The 19521-nt window shown below is 36.4% G+C and overlaps 1 protein-coding gene across 1 annotated transcript in view; it reads left to right on the top strand.

Annotated features, from left to right (window-relative positions):
- Nucleotides 1-386: 386 nt before the first annotated feature.
- The window catches only part of LOC113733071 (BEACH domain-containing protein C2), a 33563-nt gene continuing 14428 nt past the window's right edge, over nt 387-19521 (top strand). Inside the window, exons 1-11 of the mRNA XM_072076448.1 lie at nt 387-525; nt 1127-3213; nt 3803-4590; nt 6940-7605; nt 8280-8414; nt 9193-9297; nt 9536-9649; nt 13749-13825; nt 16196-16277; nt 17935-18252; nt 18669-19282. Coding sequence (XP_071932549.1) covers nt 1188-3213; nt 3803-4590; nt 6940-7605; nt 8280-8414; nt 9193-9297; nt 9536-9649; nt 13749-13825; nt 16196-16277; nt 17935-18252; nt 18669-19282 — 4925 coding nt within the window. The 5' untranslated portion in view covers nt 387-525; nt 1127-1187. The remainder of the gene's footprint in view (nt 526-1126; nt 3214-3802; nt 4591-6939; nt 7606-8279; nt 8415-9192; nt 9298-9535; nt 9650-13748; nt 13826-16195; nt 16278-17934; nt 18253-18668; nt 19283-19521) is intronic.

Genomic DNA, 19521 nt, shown 5'->3' with positions numbered 1-19521 from the left:
AACCTAGGGCTTATAGAATTCTAAATCTGCTTGTGAAATCAACTGCTAATAGATGTATTATGGCCTTTTGCCTCTCCTTTGACTTTATAGAAATCTAACCTAGATTTTTAGTTGTACAAAACCCTAGTAATAACTCTATCCCTCCAAAAAAAAAAAAAAAAAACTATTAAACTTCCCATGCACTTTTGGACATAAATGGGCTTTTCCGTGTTTTGACAAATGCAAAGCTGTCTTAGCCCAGATCCAAAGAACCAATAAGTGGAAAAAGAAAAAGAAAAAACAAAGCTAAGCCTATTTCTACTCTGCAAGGCCATATTTTAGTAACGAGTACTTGATACAGTCTCATTACTTGGCTGGCTCGGCCTTCTCCCTCGCGCTCTACTCGCCTTCTCTTCCGATCTCTCTTCCTCCCAGATTCTTCCATTTTCTTTGTTGGATTTACCATTTTTTTTCTTTCGTCCGTTCATTAAATTTCTACCTGAATCAAAATCAATGAGGGCTACGACTCATTTCCAATCTCATAAGGTAACCAACCATATCTAGCATTTACACCCTCCGTTTCATTTAATTCTGCATTATAGATGTATTTACTGCTGGTTTTCACTTTGATTTGATCACTTTCAGGGCCCCCTTTTTTTCAATATAAGAACATAAATGCAATGTTTTGATCCTGAATGTGGATAGTTAAATTTATAATTTGACGACAATTTATTGCATTAACTGGATCTAAGTTAACTGGGATTCTTTGCTTTTCTATAAAATACAAGAAAGGATTACTAAATTGTTTTTCTGGGTTTTATTATTTATAGCTTTTAAGCATTGGGTTTGATTGACATTTGGCTCTTAGGATGGTCAACAGTGGTGGAGACTTTTGTTCTACTGTTCTTTTGGGACTTTTTAATGATCTATGCTCATGGAGTATCTATTTAGCTCCTTTCTGATTTACTTCATGGGTATTTTCGTTATTGAAATTCGGGTGGTTGAGTGAAATTTGTGGGTTTTTCTGGGCTGAGAGAAAGTGCAAGTATATGCTGAACCGTTTCTTGCTCATATGGACTTGTTCTAGATGTGGGTCTTTCTATTTTTCAGTAATGTGCCTTATTTTCTTGCTACCCAATTTGTTTAGGTAAATACTCAGTAATGCTTCAGATGAAGACTTCATTAGGTTAGGTTGAATTAATAGCAGAATGGAAGGGGAAGAGGTTAATGAGCATGAACAAACTCCTGGTAGGGAATCAGAAATTATTGGAGAAGGTGATAATTTAGATGAAAGGGTAGGGACGTCTCATACAGAAATTGTTGACACTACAAGTGTTAGTACAGATGATATAGAAAATAGTGTAGGTTTGCAAAGGCCAGATTCTGCAGCTTCAATTGCAGATGATGACCATTTTGAGCAGGTTTCTTTAAAAGACCAAGATAAAGGTGGAGAAGAGACAAAACAATTGGAAAGTTCTGCTAGATTGAGGCATTCATCAGGTGGAAGTGAGGACCTGTTTGAATATTCTTTTGGGACAGTTCCGTCAGGGTTCAATTCTCCGCCAGACGCAGATGTGCACCATGATCGCCATTTTTCTAGCCCTGGGCCAGAGAGTGAATCAGTTCATGATGTTCAATTGTCCCCTTCTTCAGTTAGTGTGGATTCTGCCATGTATTCATATGGCGACGGTGCTTTCTCTCCTGTTGACTCACCACAAAAGCCTAGGCCGAAACAGGTTATGCCAAATGTGTCTCCAGAGCTATTGCATTTAGTGGATTCTGCCATTATGGGAAAGCCTGAAAGCTTGGACAAGCTAAAGAATATTGTGAGTGGTGTTGAGAGTTTTGGATATGGCGAAGAGGCTGATACCGTTGCGTTCTTGGTTGTTGATTCCCTTCTTGCGACAATGGGAGGTGTTGAATCTTTTGAGGATGAGGATAACAATCCTCCTAGTGTGATGCTGAACTCTCGGGCTGCCATTGTGGCAGGTGAACTTATTCCTTGGCTACCTTGTGTTGGTGATATAGCAGGTCTTATGTCCCCTAGGACTAGGATGGTAAGAGGATTGCTTGCTATCTTGCGTGCCTGCACTAGGAACAGAGCTATGTGCTCCATGGCTGGTTTATTAGGGGTCTTGCTGCGGTCAGCTGCTAAGATATTTCTTCAGGATGATGGTTCGAGTGAGCAAATGAGTTGGGATGGAACCCCTCTGTGTCATTGCATTCAGTATTTAGCTGGGCATTCTCTCAGTGCCAGTGATTTGTATAAGTGGTTTCAAGTAATCACAGAGACACTTCACACTAAATGGGCTGCTCGATTGACTCTTTCTTTGGAGAAGGCAATGGGCGGAAAAGAATCAAGGGGTCCAGCATGCACATTTGAATTTGATGGTGAAAGCTCTGGCTTGCTTGGTCCTGGAGAGAGCCGTTGGCCATTCATAAATGGATATGCATTTGCGACCTGGATCTACATCGAGTCTTTTGCAGACACACTAAATACTGCAACTGCCGCAGCAGCTATTGCTGCAGCTGCGGCTGCTACATCAGGAAAATCATCAGCTATGTCAGCAGCTGCTGCTGCCAGTGCTTTAGCTGGTGAAGGCACAGCACACATGCCAAGACTTTTCAGCTTCTTATCTGCTGATAATCAGGGGATGGAAGCATATTTTCATGCCCAGTTTTTGGTAGTAGAATGTGGAAGTGGGAAAGGCAGGAAGGCTTCTCTGCATTTCACTCATGCATTTAAGCCACAATGTTGGTACTTTATTGGCCTTGAACATACTTGCAAGCAGGGGCTACTTGGGAAAGCAGAGAGCGAATTAAGGTTATATATTGATGGATCCTTGTACGAAAATCGTCCTTTTGATTTTCCACGGATTTCCAAGCCACTTGCATTTTGCTGCATTGGAACTAATCCACCTCCAACAATGGCTGGTTTACAACGGCGTCGTCGTCAATGTCCTTTGTTTGCTGAAATGGGCCCTGTATATATCTTTAAGGAACCTATTGGGCCTGAGAAAATGATTCGTTTGGCTTCTAGGGGAGGGGATGTGCTACCTTGTTTTGGTAATGGAGCTGGTTTACCATGGTTAGCTGCAAATGACCATGTACAAAAGATGGCAGAAGAAAATGCAAATCTGGATGCTGAAATTGCTGGGTCCCTTCATCTCCTCTATCACCCTAATTTACTGAATGGGCGCTATTGTCCAGATGCTTCCCCCTCTGCTGTAGCAGGTTTGAGATTTTGTCATGCAGTCTATAGCTAAATTAAAATGGACTTATTTTATGCTTTCTCTTATTTATCCTTTCAAGAAGCAATTCATCTACTTATCTAATGATGTACTGTTAAATGCAATGACATCTTCTGTTGCAGGATGGTGCATATGATTTCTAACTTTTAGGATGCTTTTCTATCTTTTGGAGGATGGAAATGTTAACAAGATCCCTATAATTTTTTTGATTTCTAGTTCCCTGCAAAGAAGTAAATTTCTGTATGAAACATGTTCACACAAACACACCAGGCACATATGCCTCTGAGTTCCTATTCTTCAATTTCTGTAGACAAACTTCTGATTTTATCAGTTTTCTTGATTGTTATTTTTCGTTATTTTTCTTTTTCCTGTATATATGCATTGTGAGTTGCTCTTGTTGTTTTATAATTTTATGTATCTATCTTTTCTTATAAAATCTGCTATCTCGCCCTCAAATCTTTTTTTTTTTTTTTAATGTTGTTGTGGATATTTTTGCAATTCACTTTCTTCTTCTAGCTTGAAAATATGGTGCAACTGCTTTTGCCTAGTTGAAGTGTTCCTGAATGTCTCAGGCATGCATCGAAGGCCTGCTGAAGTTCTTGGGCAAGTGCATGTAGCAAATAGAATGCGGGCCACAGAGGCTTTTTGGGCCTTGTCTTATGGAGGTCCCATGTCTTTACTTCCATTAACAGTAAGCAATGTGCATGACAATAGCTTAGAACCACAACAAGGTGACCTTTCTTTGTCGTTGGCCACAACTTCTCTTGCTGCTCCCATATTCAGAATTATTTCTCTGGCCATTCAATACCCTGGAAATGTTGAAGAGTTGTGTCGTAGAAGAGGGCCTGAGGTTTTGTCGAGAGTGTTGAATTATCTCCTTCAAACTCTGTCCTCACTTGATGCTGCAAGAAATGATGGAGTAGGGAATGAGGAACTTGTTGCAGCAGTTGTATCCTTATGCCAATCTCAGAAACAAAACCATGCCCTCAAAGTGCAGCTTTTTAGTACCCTGCTACTGGATCTAAAGATCTGGAGCTTGTGCAGCTATGGGTTACAAAAGAAGCTTCTATCTTCACTTGCTGATATGGTTTTTACTGAGTCATCCATTATGCGAGATGCTAATGCTATTCAGATGCTTCTTGATGGCTGCAGGCGTTGTTATTGGACTACTCGTGAAAGTGACTCTGTTGATACCTTTTCTATAGATGATGCAGCTCGCCCTGTTGGTGAAGTTAATGCATTGGTTGATGAGCTCTTAGTGGTTATTGAACTATTGGTTCTGGCAGCTCCTCCTTCAGTGGCTGTGGATGATGTGCGTTGTTTACTCGGATTCATGGTTGACTGTCCACAATTGAATCAGGTACATGCAATTCTAATTGTGGATAATGTTTCTTTAGGTTGATCTGTTGTGGCTTATATAGACACACAAACAAACACATGAGCATTTATTTAGTTATATATCTCTTCATTTCTGCTATTAGTATATACATTATGCTTTTTATGTGTTCTTCCTAAGCTTCGTGGTTGTTATTTTTTATCATGGAGTTTGAACATAATTATGTGTGTCTCTTATATGGGCATGCTTCATATCTTTGTTTTTAAAGATTATGTTATGCCATCCTGCTTATATTTGCTTGTTACTTGTGAAGTATGAGCTTCTTTGTCAACTTGTAATGCCATTTTATCATTTGACACTGAAATTTCATGTTAGTCTGGGGCTTGTTATCTTTGTCCATTATCCACATTAAAATTGTATCTTGAATTCCAAGTTCTGCGGTATATTCTGTAAATGTGATTTTATTAGCTTGTCTGTTTCCTTTTCTTATAGAATTCTTGGGAAAATGCCTTTGAAACTTTCTGAAACTGCTGATTGTATAGTATGCAGTATGACATTATGTTTTAGAGAATGTATAGAACCTGCCCAAATATCTTCTTTTGTTTCCTAACAGATGTGTTAACAACAATTTTGCACCTGTAATACGATTGATAATTTTCTGTGTAATCAAGTGTGCGATCTCAAAAAAAAAAAAGGTGTGCCATCTCATTTAATATTGCTCTTGCTGCACTCTAAGATGCCTTGGGTATTAACTAACTCAATTATGGGGCTGAATTTCCCCCCTTCCCCTCCCAGCATTATCTTTTAAAAAAGATGTATTGAAAAATTTCGTTATTATTGCTGTAGAGCTCAAGGTAATCCATCCCAGAATATATTCCTTCACTTTTTTTTTTCCTTTTCAATTTCCTGTCTGTTTTTTAAGTTATTCCTCATGACATGTCCAACTTGCACTCCTCCGTTTTAGAGATATGGTGTACTGATGTCTTGGTTCAGATGATTTTACATATATACCTACTTGTGCTTGCACGCTCGCACACGTGTACATGTGTTGATGTTTCATGTATACCAGTGCTAAGGGCACACCCAATGTGTGTCAATTTAGAGATAAATTTTACATTACATTAATTTTATATGAACTATTACAAATTTTGATTTTTAAGATATTTTTCACTGAGATTATAAATATCTTATTGGTTACACTGTTTGTGGATGGTTATATTGGCAACATGTGCTTTAGTAGTCAGATTGAAAACTGGTTTTGGTTAGCATGCAAAATTAAGCTTTGTGAGGGTAAAAATGGAAGTCTAAAAAGTGACAAAAATTTGTTTACACCAAACCCAAGGCTCCAACTTTAAGTATAGTATAGATATTTAATCTTTTGAACTGGAGAATCTGATATGTTAGAATATACCAACCTATTAAAGATTAGCTGTGGAAAACTATGACTCTGAACTTTAGAGATTGGGGAATAATATTTCAATGTTATTTTTTCTGTTTCCCTTGACTACATGTATACCTATATTCCAATGATCATATATGTATTTTGTTTTATCTAGTTGAAAAACCTTGGGTCTTAGCATATGTTTGTCTATCAAAGGTTAGTAGTGGAAAAGGTATGATTGGGGAGTAATATTTGGGAGTTGTGTGCTTATTTTGCCCTTCTCTTGTGATGCCACTCTGTTGATTAGTTCGAATACCTATGAAGATCGTACCTTTCCTTCTCTTTTCTATTTGACTCTCGGAAATGGTGTAAATTGAGATGAAGGCATCTTGCTACTGGTCCTGACTGTTTCAGTTGACATTCCTACATAAACTCAGTGGAATCTTATGCAAGCAAATTTTGACTGCTTCTACTCTATCAATTCCGTCAGATTAGCAGTGTTCAAGTCATCAACACCTGTAAACTTGAATTTATTCACTATGTTTACTATTCTCAAGTATTGTCAGAGAAGCTCATATATCTTTTAACTTGATCTAGTAGAAAAGATAAGGTGTCCTGATGAATCTGGATAATCAGTTGTATTTGCTTGTTATGCTATGGCTGGAGCATGCTGGTTGCACTTCTCTATTTGTTGTTAGGAGCACGTTTTTAAGCATACTGGACATGTTATTTGATCTGTGGTGTAATTATTTGAAGTGCTTAAAATATTTCTGCTGTCAGAGTTTTCTCTCACTTCCAAACTACTTGATTTTCATATCAGTTTGGCCTTTTAAGTTTGAGATTGAGGATTTCATCCTGAAGCTCAGATATGTTAGCATCCACAATTTTGATTCTAGCTAATGATTCAAACTTCATAACTGTGAATCTTGTTAGTCCCAGCATTTTCTGCTAGATCACTGGGTTTGCTTGTATCTCATTTTTCATGCCTACAGGTTTCCAGGGTATTGCATCTCATCTATAGGTTGGTTGTACAGCCCAACGCATCCAGGGCTCAGACCTTTTCTGAGGCATTTATGGCATATGGTGGTATAGAAACCCTTCTAGTCCTATTGCAGCGTGAAGCAAAAGCTGGAGACCTGGATGAACCAGAATTATCGACTGAGAATGAAAAATCTCTTTCAACAGGGAAATCAGATTTAAACAATCAAGATGGACTTTTGGAAAGTAGCCACATTGGTAATACAGGACATATGGAGGAAAATGAATTAGCTTCACCTGAAAAAGGGAAACTTGAGTCTTCTACCATTGAAAGGATGTCATCTGTATCTGAGTATCTTTTCCTCAGGAATTTAGGTGGCATCACTTCTTCAATAAGTGCCGAAAATGCAAGAAAGAATGTATACAATGCAGACAAAAGTGATAGCATTGTTGTTGGCATTATTAACATCTTAGGTGCTTTAGTTATATCAGGACATCTGAAATTTGGTACACACGCTCCTCCAGATATGAGTAATAATCTTCTTGGTTTGCTTGAGGGAGGGGGGACCATGTTTGATGACAAGGTTTCACTTCTACTTTTTGCTTTACAAAGAGCTTTCCAAGCAGCACCAAACAGGCTTATGACTAGCAGAGTATACACAGCATTATTAGGGGCCTCGGTATGACTTGCTCTATGACTCCTGGTTTTGAATTTTTTACCTCATTTTTTCTCTTTCCCAAGATTTTCGCGGCTAAACATATATGCCAAAAACATATTCGTAGGGTACCAAATGTTTCAGCATCGTCCTTTCTACTGAAGCCATGTAGAAGAAATGTTCTAATATTCGCTTTTTCTAGTTGTCTTATATGAGTTCTAAGCTTATTTGTCTTAAATAATCATTTTGCATTTAGGTGAAATGATTTCTGCACTGCAACTAGAATGGCAATTTTAGTTTTTAGAGAAATGCAATTGCTCTTGGGTCTTGGTGAGCATGGTTGTGCATTTGACTGTAGCAATATTGATGATTGTTGCTTTCCTCGACATTACTTGTACCGAGTTTGTAATGATTTGCATTAGTTTTTTTAGAACAAAATGTAGAGGTTTTCTTTCATCTTTTTATAGGCAGAAGAACTTGTGTTGATAGGAGTTGAGGTGATGTATTACTGCCAGAAGAGATTAATATAGTTGCGTTGTTGTTTTCGTTATTAATACGACTGGAATTGTTAGTTGTAGTTACTACTATTTGCAATCATTATTGTTGTTGTTTCTGTTAGTACTGATTAACTTTGACACTGGAAAAGTGCTTGAGGAGAATGTTTTAGAAGGATCTAAGATGTGATCCTTATGTTGCAGTTAAATGCTCCTTCAACAGATGATGGACTGAACTTTTATGACTCTGGTCATCGCTTTGAGCATTTACAGCTTTTGTTAGTTCTTCTACGGTCACTTCCATATGCATCCAAGACATTTCAAAGTCGAGCACTTCAGGTATTAAGTTGGATTTTGCATTTTCTCTAACTAATCAATCTTATCTTTCTTTCAGTTTCATAGAGTTTGATCCAATGAATTGACGTTATTAAGATAATTTTGCATGCGGTGAAAATTTGTATGGCTTGAAATGAAAATCAAGCTTGATAAAGTTTGCTGAATTCGTACTATTTTTTATTTCATGATTGTTGGATATTCTGTACTTGAATATTAACATCATCTCAGATGCGGGTAATGCTCCACATATCTATTTCCATCTTCAATTCAATCCCATAGTTTCTGGTAGTATGTGATATGACCGAATTATCATAATTTTATTTCTTACATCTTCCCATTCAAATGACTTCTAAAGCACATTATTCATATCGATCATCTTTAGCATGTTATGGCTTTTGTTGTTTCTATTTTATTGTTGACCACTAGCAATTATGGAAGGCCTGTGAGAACGTAAGCATGCATGTGTCCTTGCTTTTTGTTCTTTTAGTCTTAAAATGGATTGTTCACATGGATATAAGGGCTAAAATGTGTTGGAAGGAATCATAGGTGCAAAATAATGTTTTCTTGCTCCTGTAGATGCTTGTAAGATATATGAATTTCCACTGTAGTGGATAGGATGGAAAGATTATGAGGAAGTGCAGATTTTATATCATAACAGACTGAAGTATTACAATAGAGTAGGTCTGTAAATTTCAGTCAATTTTCCCTTAACCATGTGTTTAGACATGGTTTTCCCTGGTCCTTCAGTTTCTCATCCTGCTTGTTCTCTACTCAATTTTAGGATCTCCTAATCTTGGCTTGCAGTCATCCGGAGAATAGGAGGAGCTTGACGGCCATGGAGGAATGGCCTGAGTGGATTTTGGAAATTCTTATATCTAATTATGAGGTAGCAATAAGTGCTAATAGTTTCAGCTTATTTGTTTTTTCTTTTTAATTTACTGAATCTTTAATGTTTCTGATGACGTCTTAGTAAACGAATTTGGGAAGTATTTTTTGCTTCTTCTTTCCCTCGTGAAGTGGTGCAGAGGCTGCTTTTCTTGAAGCTCCTTTTCTTCTAATCTTTGTGTATATCTGACATGTCCATTTCTTATCTTCTTTTCCTGGGGGCTACCTTTCTTATGTAGACAAGTGTTGTTACAACTGAAACTTCATCAAGCCTGAAAGATGTGGAAGACCTTATACACAACTTCCTGATAATCATATTAGAGTATTCAATGCGCCAGAAGGATGGATGGCAGGTTAATTCTGTTTCAAATCTCTTGTTTATATCTGTTGTGCATGTGTGAGTTTGTATCTGCATATGTGTGGTTATATATATTTGTGATGTTACCATGTCCATTTACAATGAAAATTTGGAAGGTAAAGGAACATCCAGATCTAGGCAGATTAGTAGACGAGGGGAATCATTGGTTGTACCAAAGAGATGAGATGATTCTATCAATGTGGTCGGATGAGTTCTCTTTAAGATAGGCTAGGGAATGGTAACTATTTGATTTATACAAATTGCTTGTGCTGGAGCTTAATAAGGCTCAAATAAATTTTGCTTGACTTGAACCTGAAATATTGGATTTCAATTTACCATCAGCTTGGCCATGCAAAATGTTTTGTTTAGCTCCAAAATTAGCGAATTAGAATAAGACTTTTTATGCCTATTTCTACGCGTGTATGTGCAACATCTATGTCTACATATGCATAAAAGTTTTTAAACTCACGTATTGGGGTGAGATATCCAACATATGGGCTTAATATAGAAGAAGATGAAGGCAAAAGAAAAAAAAAATCTAATATGGGTACAAAAGTTCATGACTGATGGGCCGCAAAGACCATTCATTGTCATTTCTCTTAAATCGTTATTTCATCAATTGGTCTATAATCACTGACTTCTCCTATTTTGGAGATTTAAGATCCTCTTTTAGTCACAAATATTTAACTTTGGATATTTATGAGGCTATTTGATTCTAAGCATTCTCTTGGCTGTACTAATTTGCTGTTCGATTCTAAGCATTTTTTTTCTTAATATTTATATCATCATTTGTCATATAAAGTAATCAGTGGAGTAGAGAAACTTATATCTAAAGTAGAAACTTTTTTTTTATCATATATGTTGAATATGGTGCCTAATGATCTTTGGTGAAAGCTTTAAAGGAGGGGTATAATGTCTGACACAACATGAGTTGAGAAATTGGTTTAACTTTTGCAGACTGGATGATTAGTTGACCTCTTTGAAATAGGTTCAGGATATCCTATGGTTTTTATTTGGCTAAGCTAGATTGGTAGTTCTAAAGTGAGAGAGATTCCCTAAAGGGTTTGAACTATGTGAGAGAAATATGATGCTTCTGGTTTCTTCAGAGGTTATCATTGGAGAACGATTGAATGTTGAAACACATTTTAGTTGTAATCCTGGGTAGTTAAACTTCTCTGGTTAGTGGAATGGCTATGTGCTGATGTATACTCTACCATTGTAGTGTTGATCTGTTTCTTTATATGTACAGTTCTGTTATTCTTTGGAATTCAGATTTTGGTTCAACCAGCACTACCACATCTTTGGACTAAAACACATTTTATTATTTGTTTGTTGTTCTTCAAGTTAATTCTAAAATTGCAATGGTTTTGTTTATTCCAGTTTGTAACATAATAAGATCATAAGCTTCTGAAACTGAGATGTGGACGATAGAAATATTCTTGAGATTTTTGGGCTTCAATTGAAACATATTTTTAAGAACATCAACTATTATAACCATTATTTGATTTTTTTTAATTAGAATTCGGATGTTGAAATGCTTTGGATCTAAACTAGCTATTGTTTTTGGCAAAAAAAGGGGTTGTTAGCTTTTATTCTTTTTATCTTATGAAGTAGTTGAAGAAAATGTTTTTTTAGATAATGGTCCACTTAAAATACTCAATTCAAGTTGAAATCAGGAGAATATGGAAAATATCTACAGAATCATTATTTAGGCCTTTTTCAACATGTCAAATAGGTGGAGGTAGAGACAACTAATACACATTTAATGGGATTGTGTTGAGGATGAATATGAGCATTAAAACCTTTAGGCATGCTAATGTTGTTCGATGGCTTAATTTTTGTTTTGTCATGTAAATTTAGTTCAATGAATGTGTCATGGATTGTTATGTAAGTTGATTAACGTGACCCATCATGTACCAAATAAGTCCTGTTTTCAATTGGGGCATGCTCCCCATCGTCCCTCTCATATCTGTTTCCTAACGTGAAAGAATGACATTTTTCAGTTAATTGATTAGCACTGCCAATGTATATATATGATTTAATTGGATACTGGTGCTTCTTGTACTATCTAAAGGAACAAGATTTCGAAATAAAATATTTGTCAAACATTTGCTGCTCCCCCTCCCCACCCCAAACTTTTCCTTGAACATGGACTGCTGCTATTTCAAGTCAAGTCCAAAGAAATATTATAGTTCCTTTGTCCTAAATTGAGTGTCTTGTCTTTTTAGTGCATACCAAAATATTGCCTACTTTAAGTTAATTTTTTTGTTTTCTTCAAATACCTTGTACGTCCATGATATTTAGTCGTCATATGTGTGCTTTACTACCTCCTTAGATTCTAATATACAAATATGGAAGACTCCACATTTTTTTTTCAAAAATCTCTTGACACCTTATCCAATTAAACTATGATATTTAAATGGGGGAGAGGGAGAGCTGAAGAGCAGAAGCTAAATACTGGTCCATCAAATATGGAGTGGGCAAATGAAAAACGAGATTAAGGACAAACTGGCAGTCATCTTTTTAACTAATTAAATGAGAAACTCCATCAAAGTTTTTAGAAATTTGTAATTAATTTTAGCTGCATTTGGCTTCACAAAGCATTTTGATTCATGAAGACAACCATGTCATGCTCCTGCATGTTTTGAAATCTTTCGATCCATATAACTAGAGGCTCTTGTTTACTATGCACGGATTTTCTTCCCTTTTAAGGTTAGCAAGTGTACTTGAAACATTATGCGATATTTAGATGATTGCAGGCCGTCAATTGAATCATTTTTCTATCAGTATCCTATATAAAGTATATCAAGGCAATGGCAAAGTTTGCCATCTCCTCTTTAACTTACCTAATAAATAAACATTTGTTAGTGATTTTTGGGTCTGTTTAGATGGTGTGGTTTTTGGTGTGTTTGTCTAAAACTTACTGGAGCTTATTGTAGATGTTTTATGATATATTGGTGTTTGTCCAAAACACCTTTTTCCCTCTCCTTGTCCCTCTCTCACCTGCCACCCCTCTCCTTCTCCCCTTCAATCCTCCCCACCACCTCCTAACCACCACCTTGATCCCTTACCCCTCCTAGGACAGGATGAGTGAGGGGGTGTGGCGGTGGAAGGGTGGAGGTGATGGTGGGGTGTTTTTGTTCAGTATCTATTTTAGGTGTTTTGGGGTGTTTTTAGCAAGTTACTATAGAAGGCGGTTTAAAAGAGAAAAATCTTTTTGAAATGCTCCAAACAGGGGGTGCCAAACAGAGGCTGCGATCAGATGGGATGGGGGAGGCGGGGGAAGGGAGGGGAGGGGAGGAGGAAGGAGGGGGAGAAAGTGGGAGAGGGGGGAGAGAGGAGGGAGGGGGTGGGTGGTGGTGGTGATGGGTGGTATTATTTTCAATTTTCAAAAAATGCCCTAAAACAATTTTAAATTCTAAAATATCCCAAAATACATCATCAAAAACACCTCTAAAAACATCTAACTATCTACAGTAAAAGTTTTTCACATATACCGCCATAGAAAAATTTTTGAAAAACACCCCAAAAAATACCTAATTCATGTGGAACCTACCTCTAAAAACATCTAACTATCTACAGTAAAAGTTTTTCACATATACAGCCATAGAAAAATTTTTGAAAAACACCCAAAAAATACCTAATTCATATGGAACCTAAGACCTTCTATTTTTGGTTATCAAACATGTCTGAACATATTAAGGTTTGAACCCATTAAGCGTTGAATTGAGTTGTCAAACAGGGCCTATGTAAATGTTGTCTATTTATAGACCCATTAATTAGAGTCAATAAAGGAGACTAGGGCCTCATTAATTTTGGCATTGGATCTTATATTGCTTGCCAATATAGTACTTCGTTTATGGAAGAAAAGAGAACAAAATGTAGTATTTTGTTGCTTAAGGTGTAGTAGCCTATCAAAGTGCCTCTCCACTTGATTGCTACCTGACATAATTCTGTGAGCTTCACCTTTGTTTTTGTATGTTTGATTTTTTTCCCTCTGGTATCTGACGAACCTTTCTGTTCTGTATAACCTTCTAAACTTCTGTCTCCTTCCGCTTCATTCATGTTATTCGTTGAATACTTCGCTTTGACAGGATATTGAAGCTACAATTCATTGTGCAGAGTGGCTCTCGATGGTGGGTGGTTCTAGCACAGGAGACCAAAGAATCAGGTGCCACTACATATCAGTTCTACCTTTCTGAAATTGTTAGAAAATATCAACTTATGTTGTTTGTCTTAACTGCCTCCAATGGTCACTGATTTTCAGAAGGTCTAAGATACAGTAGGAATTCACAATATTGAGATTGGACCTAGTTTCCATGTTAAGTTTGTCTTGGAAAGAACATTAGTAATCTTAGTGGCGTTCCTATATTCTTGTGTCCTCTAATAGTAAACTGTGGCTTCCTTTTGGTTGTATGAGCTAATGAAATTAGTCATTCTGTTGCTTGCATGTCTCCAAGTGCATGTCCTTCTTGTTTATATGTACTTGGTAATTTGAAGCCTTCAATCATGTGTGGGTGATATTATTGTTGAACTAATAACGACTGTAAACACCTTTGAGGGCTGTGGTTATCCCATGTTAATGCAATTCATAGCTTCTTGGGGTTGGTGTTGCATCATGTGAACATCATGTTGCATTTAAGTGCTATGGCACTCTGTCCTGAGTAATTAGAATCCTGAAACTCCAAAAAGTTTTGTGCTTTTACCTTGTGATGCTATGATCAAGTCAGGTTATTTAAGAAGAGGAAAGAAACTTCGGCTTTGAATGATACTTTTGAAGAATTCTTTAGGGTGGGAAAGGACACAGAAGGGGTTTTAAAGGTGTAGAGTACCCTTTTAGGTTATTGAACTGGTTTTTGTTCTACATACTTCTTTTGGATTTAGCGAGTCTACCCCAGTTGTGTTGAAGTTTGGATGGATGTTGTTTGGCAGATTATAGGCTGCTTCAGAGTACTCATTCTATGCTGGCATCTGCCCTTCATAAACAAACAAAGAAAAAAATTGTGAGTGGTTTAAATTGCCTTTGTGGGGGACCTAAGGTTGCCTGTTTCTTCTGAACAACTGAGAGATGTATAGTTTGACTTTGTTAGTTTTAGGGATTTCTTATATGAAGCTATTTGTGGATGTTGGTATACTGTTTTCTAGACCATGTTTATACCAAATGAGTGAACTAGCTATGGAAAACTAGGTGTGGGTTTGCTTATGAAATTGGCTAGAAAACACAAGCATTGAACTAAAAGTGGAGAAGGGTTTATGAGTTGCTTAGAAGCACTCCTGGTTTTAGGGCTAATAGGAATTTGGTGTTTGATTTAGGCCAGGAAAAGTGGGAACAGTAAGACATTAATTAGTAGCCAAATGGACAGGTAAATTTGTAAAAGGGATGAGGCAGAGAATTGGGGTGCTTTTGAGATGTTCACCTTCTCAGGAGAAAGATCACTACATGTCCCATGAAATATTGCTTGTATCATTTCTGCTGCTTTATCAGAAATATTGCTTGTACTAGCATGCACATTTTCGAGATAAGAACTTCCTTACTTTTCATATATGATAGATATCGAAAGAAACTAAAAATGGGATTGCCACATTTTATCATTTGAAGCTTTGAATTTCAAAGGTTAAAATGGAAAAAAGGAGTTAAGGAACAACTACTTCAGAATCATTTAGATGTGCTTATCAACTAGGGCTTAATGGTCCTAAAATGTTTGATAGGACTTATAATTTTCCAGAAGGATTAAATAGGAATGAAGGACTAATTGGTGAGGTTTTGTATATCTTAACTAAGTTGAAGCATAAAGAAAGGACTTTTTGAAATAATCTGTTGTATGTCAACACTTGTACGCTTAATTTGGTGCAAATTCATTATTTTAGATGATATTTGTTGGACTTAATTGGTTGTACCTTTTCTTCTGTAATATACCGAATACTTTAGTACCTTCTTTCCTGGTATGGTGTAATTTTACTTCAATTAGCCACATCATATGCTTCATTATTGTTAATCTTTTGGTGCTTCTCTGATTGTAATTGCTTCTTTTACACATATGATAGCAAATTAGGTTTCTTGTTATGTAGTCAACTTTTGCCATTATAGAGGGGTTATTGGGATATATTGGGATATAATGGACTGAGTAAAACCCTATTTTCTTTTTCTTATCGGATTTTTATTTTCGGTCTGATTTTATACATGTGAATTAACAGTTTGTGGGGTTTTAACATGTGAAACTAAACACTGTGAGATTGGCATCTATAGTAGGTAATAATCTTCCATGGACATTGAAGCCTAACATTTATGCTTATGTAAGCTGTTGACTACTGATTATATAAGCTATTTAGGTGACTATGAACTTTAATGTGACTAGTGAGGTTGCTTTCTGTTGATACAGTCATGCTTACAGTGTGAGACAGCATCTAACTTCATTCACTATAATTTTCTTTACCTGAAATTATACCTGAAATTATAACAGCTTTCTTTTAGTTTAAGAGCAACATGAATACTTGCATTGTTACTAAAACATCAATTTCAATGCTATTTTTCCTGCCACAGACGTGAGGAATCATTGCCTATGTTCAAAAGAAGGCTGTTGAGTGACTTACTAGACTTTGCTGCCAGAGAACTTCAGGTTCAGGTAACCTCATATGTTGAACTCCAGTTCCTCCACTTAAATGTCAAACTTTCTCCTCATACTGCCTTGTTTTATTTTGTTGTTGGATATTATCCTGTGGTTCATTTATCAAGGGATTGATTTTTTTATTAGGCCCTTTTAAGTTGATTTTTTTCAAGTTAAAGTAACTTTCCTTATTATTTTTTGCATGAAAATAGAAGCCCAACTAATGATTGTACATGCATAAGTTCTAATTCAGAGTAAGCAATGTGTTGATCCAGTGAGCTTCTCTGCGTTAAATATTACTGTAAGCTATGGCATATTTATTCTCATCCATCAGTAGAACAATTGGTTATCCTAGGAAGCAGGTAATGCATGCGGGACATGTTTACTCATGTAGATCTATAGTTAGGCTTCTATTTACTCATCCATTCACCAACATTACTGAACTTTGATTCGCTAGTAATGACTCACGTGCCTTGCTCGTGAATATATTTTTTCTAAAATATCAAACCTTTAATATATTAAATTTTTGTGCAAAACTTTGATTATTGGCATAATATAAACTAAGGAACTATATAATGAACAAAATTAAGCAATTGGTAATTGTACAAAGCAATTAATAGTTAATTGTGCATTCTTCAGTTATAAAAACTCTGAAGATGGAAGATTATCATATTTAAATTAAGTTGTTGGTATAATATTGACTAAGAAACCATATAATAAACAAAATTAAGCAATTGCTAGTTGTAGAAAACATTTATTATACACAAAGCAATTAAAAGTTTATGGAACTCTAAAGATGGAAGATTATCATATCTAAACTAAGTTGTTGCATATTTTACTTGGATTGTGACAATAAGAAGAGGAAATTTTCTATGTTCTGTCAAACGAGTGTATACAACAAAACCTGAGCAAAATACATACTAAAACACTATGATTTGGATACAACAAATTTTTATCAATTTCAGTAGTAATAAACCTTTTCTGTTATATTTGTTATAATTATCGACAATTTTTTTGGTAGTTTTCTTAGTCAATATGACATAATATAGTGAATTTAATCATCAATTTAACCTTTTGTTTTCTCTGTAACTGATTACAACCTTTTGCCTTCTTATTAATTGTGATTTTTTTTTCTAAACCAATATGCATATAAAATATAGTTAGCTTTAATTATCACACATAAGAATATAATAATTAGAGATAATTTTAACACATACATTAATTGGAGATGAAGAAAATGATTGGTGAATATAGTTGCAAATGGACAGTTTTTAATTTTAATTACCATTTGAGATGTAATTTATTGAAACTTTTCATTTTTCTTATTAGTGTCATGATTTGAAAGTCTCTCTCTCTCCTGTGGGGTAGGAGGCAGGTGTGGCACACAATGATTGTGTGATATTTGTTCATTTCTCTTCATTTTTCCTTTGTCTTTTTCTGTTTCAAATATGTTAGATCATGATATTTTCACCTTTGTTACCTTTATGCCATTTTTCTATCTTTTTTTTGTCTTATCCTATTTCATTGTTTAGCCTATTAGGCATAGCAGATAGTGTAAATTTTGCTGGCATGTCTTTTTAGTATTGTCTTGCTGCCAACTTGCTTTCTTAACTTCAGAGACTTAGTAGTGAAGTTGAGGTACTTGAGCATGTTCTAAGCTTTTCATTTGTAGCAGACTCAAGTTATTGCTGCGGCTTCTGCTGGTGTGGCAGCTGAGGGGCTAGCACCCAAGTTAGCAAAGTTGGAAGCTGAAAATGCTGCGCAAGTTTCAGTGGCTTTGGTGGAGAATGCTATTGTGATCTTAATGCTTGTTGAAGATCATTTGCGTTTGCAAAGCAAAATCTATACGACTTCACGCTTCCCTGCTGTCTCTCCTTCTCCTCTCTCAACTGTTTTGCCTGTGGGTCACTCTTCAACTATAGTTGGAGAACCTCTAGAAACTCTGGCTGAACGTAAATCATCATCTGGTGATTCTGCAGGACTGCCTTTAGATGTATGTATGAGCTATGTGGCTATTCATGCTTAATGCTTACTATGTGTTTAGAGAAACTATGTGGTTTTTTTTTTTTTTTTTTGGGGTGCTTTTGCCTGCTGTCAAACTTTAAAGCTGCAACATAGTGGTTTTCTGTTTTAAATTCTGAGACTTGTTCCTCGTGAGCACAAATGATAGGATGAGTTTATTTCATATGCCGTTATGAATATTGCTGTCCTCTAGTGATTGTCTTGCTAATCTTTTATGGGTCAGACATTATATGCTGCACTACAGGTTTACACAGAAAATTATCCATTATTGAGTGGCCTTTATAGCTTGAGACTCAAATTTCTAGTTTAGCATTTGTTCCAGTGATTTGCCGAACATTTTTTTTTCTTTTCAAAAGTTAAATGCATTTTTTCTTCCTTTCAACTTAGGTTCTTGCTTCTATGGCTGATGCCAACGGACAACTTTCTGCAGCTGTTATGGAACGACTTACTGCTGCTGCAGCTGCTGAACCTTATGAATCAGTTGCCTGTGCTTTTGTGTCCTATGGAAGCTGTGTCATGGATTTAACTGAAGGATGGAAGTACAGGAGTAGATTGTGGTATGGCGTTGGCCAACCTTCCAATGCATCAGCCTTTGGTGGTGGTGGCAGTGGCAGGGAAGCTTGGAAATCAGCGCTGGAGAAAGATGCAAATGGCAATTGGATTGAACTGCCTCTGATAAAAAAGTCTGTTTTCATGCTTCAAGCTTTGTTATTAGATGAGTCTGGACTTGGTGGAGGCCTAGGTATTGGAGGAGGTTCTGGTACTGGAATGGGGGGCATGGCTCTGCTTTACCAGTTACTAGACAGTGATCAACCCTTCTTGTGCATGCTTCGAATGGTGCTTGTTTCGTTGAGGGAAGATGATGATGGTAAGGACAGCATGCTCGTAGATGTGGAGGATGGCTCATCAGAAGTTTCACGTCGACAAACAAGTAATATTGCATCTTTTGACGTCAATGCTCGAATGTCATCAAGAAAACCGCGATCCTCATTGTTGTGGAGGTATTTGCTATGCTGGTCCTGTTTTTATTCTACCAGTTCTTTCCGTTCTTGTTTCTAGTTGATGTTGGTATGTACTTATTATTTGTTAATCATGTTTCCTTTACTTTGTGAAAATTTGTAGCTACAGTCTTTCTAAAATGTTTGCTTTTCCTATTTCTTGGTGATCAATGGCTTTCTGCTACTTCTGGCTTATTTTCACCTGCCCTTCATGTACCAGTCACAGTAGCCTTGAAACCTTT

Source organism: Coffea arabica, chromosome 2c, assembly GCF_036785885.1.
Source record: "Coffea arabica cultivar ET-39 chromosome 2c, Coffea Arabica ET-39 HiFi, whole genome shotgun sequence".
Taxonomy (NCBI): domain Eukaryota; kingdom Viridiplantae; phylum Streptophyta; class Magnoliopsida; order Gentianales; family Rubiaceae; genus Coffea; species Coffea arabica.
The sequence above is the reverse complement of the archived record's forward strand: the minus strand, read 5'-3'. Positions and strand labels throughout refer to the sequence as shown.